This window comes from Cydia fagiglandana, chromosome 8, assembly GCF_963556715.1.
Source record: "Cydia fagiglandana chromosome 8, ilCydFagi1.1, whole genome shotgun sequence".
Lineage (NCBI taxonomy): Eukaryota > Metazoa > Arthropoda > Insecta > Lepidoptera > Tortricidae > Cydia > Cydia fagiglandana.
Genome location: NC_085939.1, coordinates 14,463,152 through 14,481,994, shown reverse-complemented (window position 1 = coordinate 14,481,994; position 18,843 = coordinate 14,463,152). Strand labels below are relative to the sequence as shown.

General features: G+C 37.6%; 1 protein-coding gene across 1 annotated transcript; it reads left to right on the top strand.

The window, feature by feature from the left end:
* Nucleotides 1-836: 836 nt before the first annotated feature.
* Nucleotides 837-10,883, top strand: LOC134666762 (sensory neuron membrane protein 2-like). Its single transcript, XM_063524042.1, has 10 exons — nucleotides 837-1,050; nucleotides 1,788-1,945; nucleotides 3,558-3,702; nucleotides 4,223-4,388; nucleotides 6,166-6,257; nucleotides 7,121-7,332; nucleotides 8,185-8,310; nucleotides 8,894-9,080; nucleotides 9,883-10,008; nucleotides 10,650-10,883. Exons 1-10 carry the CDS (start codon nucleotides 862-864, stop codon nucleotides 10,872-10,874), a joined length of 1,626 nt encoding a protein of 541 aa, XP_063380112.1. The 5' UTR covers nucleotides 837-861; the 3' UTR covers nucleotides 10,875-10,883.
* The last annotated feature ends 7,960 nt before the right edge of the window (nucleotides 10,884-18,843 follow it).

Below are 18,843 nucleotides of genomic sequence, written 5' to 3'. Positions count from 1 at the left end.
ACGCCTTGCAGGACTACGGAGCAAGAAATAGCTCACACACGGTACTGTTTTGCCGTCCATCATCAGTACTGCTTCGTTTCTCACAAGTGTCGGTCGCGCGGCGGACTACAGCGGTGGGCAGGGCTTGTAGGATTTGTAGGAGTACTACGTGCCGTCCTACAACACCCAAGTAGGCATCCTACTTGGGTGGTGTAGGACGGCACGTAGTCCGCGACCCCCACACACAATCCTACCCAATGAGGCGGACTACGAGGCGTACTACAAGGTAGGAGTGTGAATGGGTGGCTTTAAGCTAGGTGGTGGGTTAGTTTTTTCTCGATTCACCCAAGTGTGTCAGCAAATACTTAATAGTCATCGTAGCAAGACAAAACGAGGAAATTGCTAAACGCAAGCTGTAATCAATCTATAATAGTTTCCGATACGTAAGAAGGCAGTCAAAGTCTGATCGCGTCAAGAAATAGCTGAAAGAAAAAATAGAATTAAATTTGTTTTCGTAAATAACCGATTAAATTGAAGAAAGATTAATTTATTTAGATTTCAAGTGCTTTAAGATTATTTTCTGTTTGTTTTCGTAAAATGTTATTAAATAATCTAATAAGTACAAAGATTTACATTAAACTAACTATGGACTACCCATTTAAAATTTTCGTTAAATAAAATTTAAAGTTCGAACACAACCGATTGGTTCAATATTTAAACAAAACTAGCGCTTTTTGGATTTAAAGAGCATTAAAATTATAGGTTGAAAGTTCCTATGTATCGCTTAACTTCAAACTCGGGTAAATCCATTCGGCCCTCTCAGCAAATATTATCATATTCAAATATACCCTTTTCTTAATACCAAAATGTTTAATCTGACAGATGGATTTACCCGAGTTTGAAGTTAAGCGACTCCTATTTGCTTTTCATAAAATCGAATACCTAGTAGATTGTACAATGATTGGAAAAAAATTGCGATTGTTTTTTTTTATTTCACTGTGTGGACTGATGTTGGCGATTTTACTTGCGACGTGGGGCATACCAAAGATTGTAAGAAGTCAAATACAGAAGGTAATTAGTATAATCTTGATAATTCCTACTTTACGGGTTGTTTTTTCAACCCTTAGCCAAATTTTTCGTGGTGAGTATATCGGTCATTGGAGTAACTTTTACTATGGTTCCAATACCGAAATCGCGATTTTTTTTTGTTCACTCATAATATAGAAAACATCGACAACTGATCAGTCAAAATTATTGAGATAGCCGCCAATTCGGGGTAAGTCCCATAGTAAAAGGTTGTTTAAGGTGAAGGACGCAAAATATGGCTAATGCTTGAAAAAAATGCTGAGGTGTTGTTTTTATAGTTTATAGCTATAGTTTGACAAGAGTCGTTTGTCAGAGCATATGAGAGAGAGAGAGAGTCGTATATACCGTATATAGGTATTAAATATACCTATCTTATGCCAGTATTATAACCCCAAAAAGATCAACTAATCACCTGTCGGTGGTTAGGGCCGCAGACAGAGGAACCGCCGGACAATCACACCGTGTCCAAGACTACCGCCTTCTGCATCTTAACCTTGATCCAGCCACCTAGCTAGCAAGTCTCTCAGGGTGTTTAGAGCCTCCAGCAGTAGGGCAAAGCCCAATCTGCCGGTGGTTAGGGCCGTAGACAGAGGAACCACCGGACTATCCACGCCGTATCCAAGACTACCGCCTTTTGCATCTTAACCTTGATCCAGCCACCTAGCTAGCGAGTCTCTCAACATGTTGGTCGAGATATCAAGGTATTCTCCCATATTTTTCAGAACGTCCAGATCGACCCGTCGTCGCAGATGTTCGATAAGTGGCGGAAGCTGCCGATGCCGCTCACGTTCAAGGTCTACGTGTTTAACGTCACCAACCCCGAGGACATCAGCGCAGGCGCCAAGCCCGAGCTTGAAGAGATCGGGCCCTACGTCTATAAGTAAGAGCATAGTGGTGATTAATTTTGAGTACCTACATAATGTGCATATTCAGTTGTTAAATAATTTTACGGTAATTAGACTCGCTTGTTTTTAGTCACTCACGCGACATGTTTCGGAGAGCCTAGGTCTCCTTTCTCAAGCACTAATGTCGCATAACGCCGCAATAATATTGGAGCGGCGTTAATAATAGCGTAAGCCCCAACCGCCATAAAGTACCTTTACTGGTGGGACGTTAACATATCTTTACTATATCGTATCTAGTTAATCTCTAATTAATTTCCCGAATCGCGTCGTTTGTTTCCCATACACTTCTTGGTTGTTACTGTCCACATTCTAATAGCAACGTTTGTATTAATAAATTGCTTGAGGTTGCATTTATTTCCGGAATACAGAAACGAGTGCATTTATTGTTGAAATTATTTTTAATTCGTTTTCTTATTATTGCTTTTGTATGAGAATTCTATAAATGTAAATTCTATAGTAATAAGGAATATCTAGTGAATCTCTAATTCATTTCCCGAATCGCGGCGCCAGCCGCCATAAGGTACCTTTTGCAGTGGAATGTCACATATCTTTACTATTTGTGACGTTATCTATGAAAAGGGACCTTGTTGTCGATGGCCCTTACGCCATTATTAACGATGCTCCGATATAAATACAGTGCCACGCGACGCTGTGCGGCGTAAGCGCCATCGACAATAAAGTCCCTTTTCATAGATCTAGTGAGTCTCTAATTCATTTCCCGAATCGAGCCGAAAATGCCATCTCGTTTCTGATTACTTTGAATATACTATTCGGAAAAAATTTAGCTTTTCTAAATGTAAGAAACAGCTTATATTTTTGTCATATCATGTTTGACCTCGCAGAATATAATGTTTAGTATGACCTTCATCACCGGTATTATACAGATAAAACAATAAAAGTTAGTCTAGACATAACGATTAAGATTAATTATATTGTATTATATACCTACTAACAATAAGAAATGATATGGGCTTATGTCTGAAATAAATGAGTGGTTAATTGATAAATCTGAAGGCTCCTATGCTGCTGCCCCCTACAGTTCATGCACGGGCCCTATATGTCAGTAATTTAATTACAGACCGCTTGTAGAAACTCCAGGATTTACGTCCAAAGAACGAAGTTGTGTTAAAAACCCCTGTTACGAATAAGACAGTTGTATATGCACCGTTACTTAGTTTTTAAGGTAAGGTCAGTACTATAAATAATACAATAAATAATAGTTATTTGTTTTACAAGGGAGCAAAGTTGTTGTTTAACCGCTCGTGCTAATATTGAATGAAACCCGAGGAAGCGAAAGATTCCAAAACAAAATCAAATCCAAATGAATGTAATTAAATATTTATCATCCAAAATCATCATTTAAAAGTCAATTCTACCAGCAAACCTAAGAAAACAACTCGAAATTTGCATTTGATTACTTTGCCTCACATGTGAATAAAATGCAACTTTGCTATCAGTATTTTTGAAGGGCAAAGTAAGCCTTTCCGAGCTGGTGTGGTGAAAATAACATTGTTCCTCTATACGAGTACCTACATAAGTATATTATAATACCTATATCAGTTGTATTTTACGAGAACTCTTTTCCAGTGAATACAGAGAGCGGACAATTCTCGGCTACGGTGAGAATGACACGGTGGAGTACACGCTGAAGAAGACCTTCGTATTCGACCAGAAGGAGACGAGCTCCTTGTCGGAAGACGACGAAGTGACTGTCATCAACTTCACTTACATGGTGAGGGCCGGAAACCATCTTATTTATGTATCCAGTGTAAATTTCATTCAATAGCGTGAAGTGACGCACGCGTTGTTTCCAAAACGTCCTGCTTGGCGCGATGTTCAAAATCCCATGCAAAAATAGACCTAAGTTGACAAAACGCAAACATGAACGCTCGTCACGCTATAAGGACTGTGCGCGTAGGAGGGTCTGGAATCATGTGGCCTGAATCGAATACATATGTGCACATGTACATTGCCAAAGCAAGTGCTACCATCTACCGTTTTCGTCGGTACGTTTCCTTGTGCATAGTAGATTCTACCATCCTGTGGGCTACATCGAAAGCATAAACGAGACAACGCCTCGCGCCAAAAATCTGACGGCTCCTATGCTGCCTCCTATAGTTCATGCACGGGGCCTATCGATTGAACCAAACTAGGGGTTCAGGTTGTTATTTTCCCTCTAATATGTTCACTGCTGAGGTCAAAAGTTCTGTGTGCTATACGCGATCAAAGTTATAAGTAAATGTATGTTTTAGGCGGCTATGCTTGAAGTCCAAGAGCTGATGCCGAGTCTAGCGGGAATGATCAACGGAGCACTAGAGGAGATGTTCACCAACCTGACGGATCCGTTCCTGCGGGTCAAGGTCAGAGACCTCTTCTTCGATGGCATCCACCTTAACTGCGTGGGAAACTCAGCTTTAAGTGAGTATGATACTGTTACTATAGATATAATTAATATAATTATAAACAAATTGTGTAACGTCACATGAAAAGGGACCTTATTGTCAATGGCGCTTACGCCATTATTAACGATATTCCGATATAAATTCAATGCCGCGCGATGGTGGATAAGTTACCTTTTGCCGTGAAACGTCACATATCTTTACTATTTCATATTTAGGTCATTTCCCGAATCGCGCCGTAAAAAGAAACATTGAATCAGCTACGGGTTATAAATAATGTATCCGCATAGTAACCCACCCTCTTCCCTTATCTAATAGAAGGTAAATGCCGGAATAAACTGCCATCAAATATTCATTAATAATCTTCTAAGTATAAATAGTGCCAGATCCCAGGCCGCGTAGTCAACCTGCCAATCGTTTCCGTAGCGTAGGGGTCTCGAAACCCCGGGCCAAATCCGGCCCGTGACCAGTGGGCAGACACTCCTGACTTCGGTCGAACTCGGCTCCATTCGGCTCAGCATTGCTCCGAGCAATTATTAGAGTTGGCACCACTTGACTTCCTTGTGCGTGCACGACCACAGATAAGATAATTACTTGAATTTTGACAACCCTAAATAGCCGAAAGGGATAGTGCTATATATTAGAAAGGGATAGCATGATTCGACCCTGAATCGTTGTCAAACTTCGCGTTTGTAGGAAGTGTCCTTTCTGTACGGTAGTACTATTATTTCTTCTGTGCCGTGACGCGTTCCAATCCGGCCCGCCGACCTCTAAAGCGAGTGCCTACTATCCGGCCCGCGGAACCATGCTCCAAGGGTTCAGTATTAATTGAGAGTGGAACCTAACAGCAGCAACCGACACCCTCCCCCGACGCAAAAACCGACGGTGGCCCGCGCGCAGGTTTCTGAGGGGTAATATGGCCCTCCAGGAAAACGCCGTAAAGGCAAACCGAATAGCCGCTGGGCGGATGACATTAAGAAAATAGCCGGTACAAACTGGAAACATACTGCATTAATTAAATAGGGAAACCTGGAAGTCCTAGGAGGAGGCCTTCACCCGATGAGGGGTTCTGGTCCGACTAACTATATCAGTGTAAATACCTAAATAAAATGTAAGCTTTTCTTGACATATCTAATTATAATTTTGACATAGAAACAATGCAATGTAATATTAAAATAACTAGATTACTAAGATTAATAAGATAAATAAGATTTAATTGATGTACCTTCTTACATTTCTCGCCAATGACTAGAAATAAAAGGCTTTTTTATTTTTATTTTTTTTATTTAATATGGCCCTCAGGTAAAAAAGTTTGAAGACCTCTGCCGTAACGTATCGTAGTCATCTCTCTCTATCGCTTTTCCCTACTAGTGCGACAGTGATAGTTGCGTTTCGTTCGCTAGGAAGCGTTAACGATTGCACGTTGACTACGCACTGATCCGAGGTAGAACGTGATTGGATCTTTGTATGAAATGAAGTATAGCCACCTTACAAAATAAGTACTAGGTACCTATTAAAAAGTAAATTTTCATGAAAAGCTTATTCTCCTCGGTCATAATAAAATTTCTCAAAGCTGACAATTGCAGGAGTTGAAAAAATTGTTAGGAGCTTTGGAGAAAAGCGACATTTGTCGTGTTTTCTCAACTTGTTTATTCTATTTATTTTATAATAAATCTGCCAAGAGCATGTCGGGCTATGCTCAGTGTAGGGTTTCGTTAGTTAGCATTCTTTCAGGATAGACGTTTTCATTGCAAGTACCTATTTATTAAGCTTTTGTTTCACGACATTTATTCCAGGTCTAGTATGCGGAAAAATTAAATCAGATAAACCTGCCACGATGCGTCCCTCTGAAGACGGAAACGGTTTTTACTTCTCCATGTTTAGTCATGTAAGTAAAAGGTCAGCTTTATAAATTAATTAAATAATGCACGCTTAACCCAGATAAAAGCCTAAAACTAAAAAAATCTGGATTGTTTACGATTTTTCGATATCAATTATCGGTTTTGTACAATGGTAGGTACCTAGTAGGTAAATGTAAATGTGTGTGCGTGTGTAGGTGTGTGTATATAGGTAGGTATTATACCGGGTGTGGCCAGTAATATGAGCAAAAAATTAAACTGTAGGCTGTACTCCTCATACTGACCAACATTTGTTCAGTGACTTTTAAAAATAACTTGTGGTTTGATTTTTAATACACTTTGAAGTTTATTCTAAGACGCAATATATTGCGAATTCTGTTATGTCTAAGGCGTGACAAGCAATGTCAATCACAATGATATGGCGTGGCGATGGCGTCCATTGAAGATAATATTTATTTTGTATGAAAAATAGGGAGTCTATATATACTTCATAATTTTTAAAAGTTGTTGAACAAAAGTGTCACCGTTTGAGGAGTACAATCTACGTTTTAATTATTTGCTCATGTTACAGGCCACACCCGGTATATTTTGAGCCCCGGCACCATAGGGACATAGGGTAGTTTTCATCGCGGAAATCATCCCTTTAGGGGAGTGAAAAGGGGGTGGAATTAACGATGAAAGTTAAATAGCTAATGAAATACTAATTCTAGGCAAACGATAAGCAGGCAGAAGCTATATTTATGTAGGCAGGTATTTAGTAAAGGTCATAGTTCTTAACTAATCAATATAAACTTAATTAAAATAACGTACCTATTAAATAGTGAAGGAGCGTTAAGCATCAGACACCTACCTACTCTACCTAGGTATCAATTTCGCTCCCTTTCTTCTTCAGATGAATCTAACAGAATCTGGTCCATACCAGATGGTGCGCGGAACAAAAGAGCTTCAAGAGCTCGGTCACATCGTCTCTTACAAGGGCAAGAAGGAGATGAACTGGCGGGACCCGTACTGTAACCAGCTGAACGGGTCGGACGCGACCGTCTTTCCACCGGTTGAGGACTCGCCTCCTAAACGACTGTACTCCTTTGAGCCCGAAGTATGCAGGTAGTAGTTGTTTATTGATTAAGCGGCACTTGCACCATCATCCGGCCGTCCCAGATACCGCTGGATTGACGAAGCCCAAAAAGACCTGTCCGCCTTCGGAATACCCAACTGGCGTGAAGTGGCGCAGAATAGGGCAGAATGGCGCTCTCTTGTGTCGGAGGCCAAGATCCTCTTTGGGTCGCTGAGCCAGTGATGTATGTATGTATCCTACTAACCCGGAGCTAACCGGTTAAATCTGATGTTACCATGATTACCAGTACAATTTGACACGGGATTAGCGTTTTAACGGATTAACCCCGGGTTAGTGGGATGGTGCAAGTGGCCCTAAAGTCATCTAATAGTGTCAGAAATCACTTACCTGACGGAACTAGCTAAAATTTTTTACGTAATTAAGCGCAGTTAAGAAGCTGTGATTAGTCTTAACTTAATTGATTCCATTGTGTTACGAAAATTAACTATGTAAATTGTATTGTATTGTATTTATTGTACTTAATTCGTACACATACAAGTATAATATAGCATACGCTAACACTTTCATGCATTTAACTTAAATAGAAATGGCTTAACTGTCGTAACACAATGGAATCAATTAACTTTAGACTAATTACAGGTGCTTAACTATGTAAGTACCATTTTTTTATTAATAATCAAATATTAATAACCACAAACCTTTTTTAACGATTTGCTATATGGGGGTTTTTCGGGGCGAAAAATCGATCTAGCTATTAGGTCTTATCTTTGGGAAAACGCGCATTTTTGAGTTTCTTTCTCCCAGGTAGGTACTATTAATAAGAAGTTGTCACCGTACCCAAACACTTACTTCAAAAATACTAGAAAAAATTCTTTTTTTAGATCTCTGTACGTCAATTTGGTCGGCCCAGCCGCCATTTTCGACATGAACGCCATCTACTACGAAATAGCTGAAGAAGCACTGGCAGCTAAAACTGCGAACCGGGATAACAAGTGCTACTGCAGAAAGTATGTATTTTCTATTGTTTTTATAAGATTAATCACTACACTTTATAAAACTAATTTCCCTGCCGCATCTGTCTGTTTGTGTGTTTGTCCGCAATAAACTCAAAAACTGCGGAACAGATTATCATGCGGTTTTCACCTATAAAAAGAGTGATTCTTGAGGAAGTAAGGTTTAGGTGTATAATTTGTTAATCCGTGCGAAGCCGGGGCGGCCTGTATGTATTACAGCTCGTACAGTAATAGATGAGTGAATTTCCTTACTAAAATTAATGATGATGTCACGGAGTCTCTATTGTGTCCGAATTTTCGTTAGTAATAATTGGTTTTTCTCAGAAACGCGTAACTTTTCAGGATTGTCATAAAACAAACCTAACCTAAACTAACCTATCTATAGAATAACCTTACGAAAATCCTGAAAAGTTAACGGTTTCAGTTTTATGACTAACGATAATATGACAAACAATACAACTAACTTTATGAAACAAAGGAACTCCGATTTCACTTTTTTAGTAAGGCGGTCGCTAGTCGTCTTATATTTTATCCAACATTAGTATCCCACAGTTTGGTAGGCAAGTGTTCTTTCCAGGAACTGGAGCGCCAATCACGACGGCTGCCTACTGATGGGCGTTCTGAACCTGGAGCCGTGTCAGGGCGCGCCGGCGCTGGCGACGTTGCCACACTTCTACCTCGCCTCCGAGGAACTACTGGAGTACTTCGCTGGAGGCATCAGTCCGGATAAAGAGAAGCACAACACTTACGTGTATCTTGATCCGGTGAGGGCCATTTTGCTTGGCATTTTAACCCAGCAGGCAATGTTGCCTGTATACATGTGTATGTGTGTCTTCGTGTAATTTTAATTTGAACCCCTTCTCAATATCATACATGCCATGTGTATACACTCTTATTCCGCTGTACAGCAAGTAATTTTTAGTATGACGATTTTGTAAAACCGTAAACTCAAACCCTTTAAATAGTTAATCGTTGGTGTTGATACAAAAACCATAAACCATACTTCATATTCTTTCTATTAAAATACGCTACAACTTATTATATAAAGCGTATTATGAAAAATAACTGCTTATGTGCGCAACTTTTTTTTGTATATAGCTCGGTCCCTGCAAGTTGTCTAAGGTTGGTGCCATACAATAAAATGATACTACGATTAAGAGCTTTAAAACGAAATATATCTCAACAGTATACATCCATGGGACACTGCCCATACTAAAGTGCCCATTCTCCTTTGGAAGTCTTTCATAACTTCGTAATGCAATGCAATAATACGGTCACATGGCATGGAGCTGATCAGATGACGCAGTCACAACAACAACAATTGAGTTTAGGGCTTTAGGTTTATTAGGAAACTCTTGAGGAGTAAAGAAAGTACAGTTAGCATCAAAAGTGTGTACTTATGTAAAGTGTCATTCCATGGAACTTGCTAACTGTGTAAACAAAAGTCACTAGTAAATTCATCATTCAGAGACAGTTTCAATATGGCGGTTTGTTTACATAGTTAGCAAGTTCCATAGAATGACGCTTTATCAAAAATATATTTTTAAAAGTAGCTTGTATTTACAGATAACTGGCGTCGTGTTGAAAGGTGCGAGACGTTTGCAGTTCAACATCGAGCTCCGGCAGATGAAGGGGATCCCGCAGCTAGAAAACGTGCGCACGGGCGTGTTCCCGTTACTCTGGATCGACGAGGTAGCTCATGTTTAGGTTGCCGCAAAGATCCAAACTGGAGAACAAAACTAGAACAAACTTAAGCCGTATCCGTACGCGAAAATAAGGATTATTGTTTTCATCCCTATGATGTAGAGTGGAAATAGATTTTAAAAAGTACGTATTTTACGAAATTACGAAAAACCAAGCAAAAGGGGATGTTTGCTTTTACTAGGGGACAGCTATTTGCTAATACTAATGGACGCAGTCACGACCGATCAGCAACTGATCATGTTCAAAATAGTTCACATTGAAAGTCTTTTTAAGCCTGCCTCATAATTTTTTCACATATTTTTTGAACCGACAGACATCTAAATTTTAGGAGTATAATTTAATGACAGGTAGGGGGTTCTTGTATCGATAACCTCAATTATCAATGCATCTCTCATATTATAGCGATGGCCGTTACCAGAATATTCTAAACGTATTTTCGTGAAACCTCCCCAGACAAAATTACTAGGAAACTTGCTGGTTTGCCCATAACAGGCGTCATTACTTTTATAAAAAAAATAGTTTTTAAAGTCATGTTTTCTATTTGAAGGGCACCATCTAACTACACTCCGCATCGTAGGGTTGAAAACCAAAAATCCCCATTTGTATAATTCCATTGCTTATTTCTCCAGGGCGCAGAATTGCCGCCAGAAATCCAACAGGAGCTGAAGCAGACTCACTCCCTGCTGGGATACGTGGAGATGGCGCGCTGGATCCTGCTGTCCATAGCCATATTAGTGTTACTAGCCAGTCTGTTCAAACTGGCGAGAAGTGGCGCCCTCCCGATATGGGGACAGCACACAAATTCTGTCAGTTTCGTGCTGTCCGGTACTGGTAATGGTAATAAATTGCAGTGAGTTTGTAGTCGAATTTTCTTTTCCCTATCACCTTTGCTACAGAGTAGTATGCATTAGCATAGAGAAATATAGTAAGAATAGAGTGATCAGTGATTACTCTATACATCAGTTTTGGTACCAAAACGACGATTATTTTCGCAGTAGACATCTAGCATCGAGTAGCGGAATTATCAGTACCGCTACTTGATACTAGAATAGAATAGAATAGAATAGAAAATATTTATTTGGCGTAAAATAACATACATTTGGTAGGTACAACATAAATATTATAAAAGAAACATACACCAAATCTGCCGTCCTAAGCTAAAAGGCAGTTTTTCGACAAAAGCTAGTTTCGAGATAATCGCAAAAAACCAACCCAAACATCTTTCTTGAATTTCTACGAAACGGTAAAACTTTTTCCATTTTTTCTTTTTGTATGTGATAGGTATATATATGTACTTATTTTAGGTATTTATACTATGTTTCTAAACAGCTCAGTTTTTTTTTATTTTATAAAAAACACTTTATATTAGTATTAAGCTTGAAAATGAGTAGGTCGTACTAGTCAAGAAGGCGGTAAACATGCGTTATGCGGCATTCTAACTTAGTTCCGAAGTAGAAACTAGGTAAAAACGCCGTATATGTCACATGCTGCCTTTTTGCTTAGTACCAATGAATAATTCGCACTTGAGATCCTAAGTTAAAAGACCCTATAGCAGCTATTCGGCCTTTTTGGTTAGTATACTAGGAAAAATTATGAATTTGACCAGATTTTCGACTAGCGTGCTAGTGTAAAAAAACGTATACCAATAAAAACACCGAATATACGGTTTTATAGATTAGTATTTATGGAAGAAATGGGAATAAAAAACAGTCACGTAGTTCAAATGTTTATTTATATACGAACAAAAAACGCCATACTAGTAGGCTATTATTAAAAAAACGAGATCCAGCAATTACTTTTTGGATTATATTATAATCTCAATTACCATACAAAATTAACATATAAATTGGGTTATTCCCACTAGTTACGATCAAGTTGTTACCAGTGGTAACTAATGGGAGTAGTTACCACTACAATCTTGTTAGGGTTCAATAAAGCCTCTATATTTATAGTATTCTACTTATACTGTTTTTATTACTATTGAACTAATAAAATGTTGGTGGTAACTACTAGGAATAAAATCCAACCTTTTACCAGTGGTAACTACTGGGAAACAAATCTCATTAGTTACCACTGGTAACAACTTGATGGTAATTAGTGGGAAAAACCCGATCTATGTGTTAATTTTGTATGGTAATGAAGATTATAATCCAAAAAGTAATCGCTGGATCTTGTTTTTTTAATAATAGCCTGGTAGTAAAGTGTTTTGTGTTCATATAATAAACAAACATTTAAACTGTACTGTAAAAAAATGTTGGTGGTAACTACTAGGAAAAAATTCCACCTTTTACCAGTGGTAACTACTGGAAAAAGAAGTTCCCAGTAGTTACCACAAAACTGAGTTGGTGGTAGCTACTGGGAAGAAAAGTGGGATATTAATTCCCAGTAGTTACCACTGGTAACAACTTGGCGGTAGATACCTAACTAGTGGGAATAGTATGTAACAAATTTTTAGTGTACGGCCTTTCTGATTTTATTTGTATAATAGACTAGATTTACTCGACTCTACTAATGACATTACATATACTTCTAATGAGCATGAGCAACGAAACTTAACAGAGTCCGCAGTAAGCTCAGCCGAATTTTTACGTCCCATAAAAACGGAGATTCGTACTCATTTTAAAACAACGTGTTGGATTGTACTAAATTGCACATACAATGACATGAGGTATATCTATGCCAGTACCTAATTAGTTTATATTCCAACAAAACTAATGAAATAGAGGAAAAATAAGTTTTGTATGAAAAACTTATTTTCGCTGTATTTTTTTCCATGGTATCTGAAGCTACACATTAATTACAGGCATAGATATACCTTATCCTTTACTGAGTACAAAGTTTTAGAGCAATGTAGCTAATCGTTTTAAAATGAGAGCGTAACTACAGTTGTATGGAGAACCCAGCTTGCTGCTGACTTATTGTTTTTATATATTTTTTTAAAACGTAATAGATAGTACTGTAATATAATATATAAATACTATGATAAATAAAACGTAATATACTTTGCAGCAATTAATTTACGACATTTCTTATCGAAATCTATTGGTGCGATATGAACTAGATAAAACCTACTTAAGTATTTCATTTAAGTAAAATATTATATATATATATATATATAGATAACCAGGACAAAGGACCATGGGCATCTTTGTATGGAACCTGGGTCCATCCGAAAACCAACTGAGAATTAAAGATAATATTATATACACACACATATATATATATATATATATAAGGGAAATTTAATGACGGGCAGTATAACATTTTCCGCCTAAGTATTTAGATAACCAGGACAAAGGACCATGGGCATCTTTGTATGGAACCTGGGTCTATCCGAAAACCAACTGAGAATTAAAGATAATATTATATACACACATATATATATATATATATATATATACACGTTTGCTGTAGAAAAGTACGTATGAACAATTTTACCATCACAAACTACGCTAGAAAGACGTATTTGCTGTCGAGCGGAAGTATTTGCGAGGCATTTATAAAGTATATACCTTATTAAAAATGATAATACTCGAAGGTACTAATTGTAAACACTACATATTATTAATAACATATGATGGTAATGCAATAATAAAGTATTTTTTTTAACCTTGGCGTTCGGTCAATATTTCGCTCGCAAAAAGCCACCTCCGCTCTCATTCCGGCAGCCACAAGCCTGCGCTTGCGGCTGACGGCTTTTACTTAGCGTAAAGGTGTCTTTCGGCGCGCGGGGAGCATGACGAAGGTTGGAGCATATACTGCGTTATAAACTAGTTAGACGCACTTTCAACCATTTTAAAAGTTTGTTTGCGTTTAATACGACGTCCATACAAAATTAGAAGAGCGTATAATAGTTATACGTTTCTAAAGACTATTATGGTGACGTAAAAAAGTTAAGTGATACTAGGCTAAAATGGCGTATGAGACATTTAACCCTTATCTTGGCAAGACTCAAAATATCTTAAATATAAATTTTTTTTTAGTTTTTCGTCACCTTTTGAGTATACTAGAACTTTAAAAAATAAGGAAAAAAATCCAGGATTTTCCAGTTTCGGAAAATCATACGTATCATATTTGATACAATGCCAATCCCTCAACAAAATAGTTACCTAATTTTTAAAAGAAAATGTGGATTATAGTAGAAATAAAACATGTAATGCAACAGAAATTAATATTTATTGCTAATTAAACGCAATCTAAAGCATCAGATGACTATCGCACCTGTAAAAATGAATTATATCTACGAATACCTGATCACATGGGCGGAAAATTTGATCCCGTAAAGTTGCAAAAAAGTCGTCAGCAAAAAGTTGAGTAAAATATGAAAAGTAAACAAATAAAGTGAAAGTAAAAAAAAATTGTTTTTTTTACTTTGGGGCCATTTTTTGCAATTCATATATTTTTCCGTGCTACGTGCTACGGCGTAGCAAAAAGGCTACGGCGTCCTAATATACTGTTAAATAACATCCATTACTTAAAAAAAAAAACAAAGTTCACTAATTAATTACTATGATGACTAATATGACGTATTGAAAACATATATTTCAACCCCTCACAAATATAAAAAAAATAAAAATAAAATAAACCATCTACAGCTATTTTGACGACAACTTGGCAATGTATTAAATATAATACACATGTACTTTTATGAGTTCTTGGCAATGTATCAAATATGATACGTAATGGTTTTATGTAAATATTTTATGTGTTAAATGTTTTTAAATGGGACCACTATGTGAATCCTAATACACTAACAGATAGTAAGTGTATTAAAATGTAGATTATGCAAAAATATATACTAATCTAAGAAATAAGTGCAAAACTTACAGCACGAAACAAGATCTGTTGTTTCCGTGGCGCCATGTTGATAATTATGAATTAATTTACAATGACATTTATATGTATTATTTTTTGCTATAATAAAGGAGGGTAGATCGACATATCTATAGCAGAATTATTTTGTTAAGTAATAAAGTGAACCTGCTAGATTTTTTAATGTTCCATGTATCACGGGTGTTACGATGCCAAGATAAGGGTTAAACAAAAAAAAATATTATACGATTTTTTAGACTAGTATCAGATCTAAAATTTTGCTAAAGATCCTAATCTTAAAGTGCGTATAGCGTCTTTTACGTATTTTTAGCCTAGTTTTTGGCTTATACGTTATTTTAGGCTAGATATGGTGGATAAGATTTTACGCAAACCAGAGCGTAAAAAAACGTATAGCTGCATATACGTTGTTTTAGCCTGGCTTTGTCAAATAGTCGCTTTTTAGACTAGGAACGAACGAAAATTAGTGCAAATACGGTCTTTTTACGATATTTTTCTCGAAAACTAAGCCACTTATCGGAAAACGGGCTAAAGTGGTCGATGCGTCTCGATCTCTACATTACGAATATCACAAAAAGTCCATTTTGGCAAAATGTCGAAAAACTGCCTTTTAGCTTAGGGCGGCAGAAATAGGATGCCGCTCAGCATATGCAGTGTCTGTAAGATACTGCGCTGGTTTTCAGGGCACCCAATTCTTCACTAGAATTCTTTAGTATCGCGACTAACGAAAATTGTATTGAACAACAAATATTACAAACAGAAGGATTTCGAAAAGAGTTATACATAATATTAGCTGAAAATTGTTGAGCATTAGACTTTTCGGTCGTTGGAACATCTATTGTCAAGTAGCAGTACTGATAATTCCACTACTCGATGCCAGATGTCGACTATGAAAATAATAGTCGTTTTGGTACTAAAACAAACTTATAGAGTGAGCACTCTATGTATTTTTTTCTCTATAGCATTAGAAAGATAATGCGATCTAAAGCCCAGTCAAGATGAGACAATTTTAGCACAATCTGATTAAATGGTCAATTTAATTGTGCAAGGTGGACGAAAATAGAAATTTGCTCTCTGATCCCACTTGATTCGATTGTACCACACATGATTTTATCGGGCATCATAAAATCAAATCAAGTGCCTCAATTTCATTTTTTCGTCTAGGTATATGACAGAAATAAATTGATGATACCTACCGTTCACTCATTGTCATTAACACCTGGTCATGAACAGGCATTCCCCTCTGTCGAAAATAGGCGGCCAATGGTCAACGACATGTCAACCACATGTATGGACTGACGTTTATCTGACAGGGCTATGTTTACGTTACGTATACATTTGATGTGCCCCTCCCCCGCAAAAAACGGCAGATTATTTTGAACCGAAAATTGTAGACATGGCGTCTCCGTTGGTTATAATTATATCCTATAAGCATAAAACGCACTAAGGTAAACGTACTAGAGCTCGACATGCTAATGCCCAATAGACGACACCTTGCTATCACCTCTATTGACAATGACTTAAGTTTCAAGATGACATGTACTGGGACCGCGTCGAGCGTTTCCCTTACGTTTACCTACGTACGTACTAACGTTTACCTTATTTGTTCGGTCATTATTTCCTATTTTTGGTATTTAAATGGCTATTTTCCGGCTTCTGTTCATAATTTCCCAATCCACTCCACAACAATTCAGTTAATGTAGTTTGATTCCCAGTAGATTAATCTAGATGACCATATTCCAGATAACACGACCATTGAGGGAAATTATGTAGGCAGATATAATTATAGAGATGAGTCAATAATAAAGTCTGGCGTATGGTACCATCGCCTAAACTGTTAACTGTCGATGATGACCGATGGACCCATCGATGCATGGATCAATTCATCGATCGATGGATGGATGGTTGGATAGATGGATGCATGGATGGATAGATGGATGGATGGGTGGATGGATGGATGGATGGTGTTGCTGTTTGTACCTCCAATCATTTTAAAGTTTCGTTTGATGCAACTTTCTTCCGTCGCGACGCTTAAACAGATGTGCAAATTGCGGAAAGATTAAAAAAGATGGCATACCTAGTTCTCAGTTTCAGGAAAAAATCAGGGCATTAAGTTAACGTTCATATTGGAAAAGTAAAACGTGGATTCCCAAATGAGAAGTTTCAATGTGGAAATTCCGCATTTTGGAAACGGCTCAATATTTCTGTTGTAGGAGCGTTCCGATTGAACGTCGGGCGACTTTCAATGAGGAGAAGGGGGCAAAGGGTGACAAGTTCCGTCAGTTCCCTCCCTGGGCTAGAACCGAGAAAATGGAAGTTTGTTGAACTGCGGGCATCTTTCTCTGTCACTCTAATTACGCCTTCATAGGAGTAAAAGAGAAAGATCCCCGCAATTTGCGAATTTTGGTTTTCGCGGTAGCCCCTCTGACACTGTGAGGTTGCGTTGCATCGCAGCGGCGTGTGCTGGTTTTAAGGTATATTTTCCACCAAACCACCGTTTAAATATTCTCCCGTATTTAATTTACACTATTTTACACACTGTATAGTTTACTTGTCTCTGGATGAAATACTGTCAATTATGAAAATATGAATGATACTGTCTAATTAACCATGACAGTGGCGTGTCTATCGTGCCTTGGACTGGCTGCATGAATTCGTTTTAATCGATACCGTGTAAAAATATTGTTTTTTCGCATTGCAGTGGTCTAACAAAAATATACACTCGTCCGAAAACAATATAACTTATAACGATAAATTCCATTACTTGCACCATTCACTAACCCGTGGCACCCCGTGGAGGTTAAACCTGGAGTTAGGTACCATGGTGTCCAGTACAATTTGACACTGGGTTAACGGTTTAACGGGTTAAACCCAAGTTGGGATGGTGCAAGTGGTACTAAATGTAAATGTTTTTAACGAAAAAAAATGAACAAGCAGAAATTTTATTATCAGTGCGTTACTTTCACCACAGAATCCACTTATGCTTTCTGCATTTAAAGCATTATTCCTCCGACATATTATCAAAATGACAATTTAACTCCAAAGGCTGTTTTGCCACTCTATAATAGTGGCTACAAAAAATGTATTACACCTACGAGTATTGCCTTGAGTTAAAAACCAATAGGTAAAATAAATGTCCCGAGTTTGCATCAACTTTGTAATGAGGGAATAAACAAAACGTTGGCTTTGAGTGTGAACATTTGTTTTACACCACACCAGCAGGTAAACTCTCTTGATTGTTCAAAAACTGAACAGTAAGTTGCAATTTATCTATTTTATCCACATGTGTGGCAAAGTAATCTGATGCTTGAGTTGTTTCCTTAAGTTGGCTGATGGTAGGATTAACTAAATAATTATGTAATAACGATCTTTTGGATTGGATTTGGTTTGATTTAATTTGATATTTTACATTTAGTATTCTTCTTGCGTTGGTGCGGTGAAAAATTTTGTTTTTCACACGGTGGCAAAATTAGTTTAACCCTCGTGCCTTTAAAACCCTCAAACGCTCAAGATTCCAATTTAAATTTTGGGTTCTTTCGCTAGTTCGGGCAAGAATTTCAAATTTTACTTTTGGGTTCTTTCGCTAGTTCGGGGAACAATATTAGCACGAGCGGTTAAACATCAACTTTGCCCCCTTGTAAAACAAATAACTATTAAACATTTACAATATCAGATATTTTTATGTTCAAGTGAAGGTCGAAACATGTCGGTGAAACCTGTTTTGTAACAATAGCACAATTAGCAGACACGACAAAGAATTATCTGCTAAAACTGAATTATTAATTTTAAACGACTCTAAACACGATACTCTAACTCAAAATTCGGCATTGATGTTCATTTCCCGTTGCCAACACAACACATAGCAGTCGTACCACCTTCAGTGTCAACATATAACTACTTAGCTACTTACTTAATTGTCATCGTATGATAAAACAAGAGGAAAATGCTAAACGACAAGCTATAATCAAGCTATACATAGTTTCCGATCCGAGA

Coding starts and splice junctions, on each gene's coding strand:
- LOC134666762 (XM_063524042.1), top strand. CDS start 862: ATGGATTTACCCGAGTTTGAAGTTAAGCGACTCCTATTTGCTTTTCAT. Junction 1,946..3,557: donor ATCGGGCCCTACGTCTATAA/GTAAGAGCATAG, acceptor ACTCTTTTCCAG/TGAATACAGAGAGCGGACAA. Junction 8,311..8,893: donor AACAAGTGCTACTGCAGAAA/GTATGTATTTTC, acceptor TGTTCTTTCCAG/GAACTGGAGCGCCAATCACG.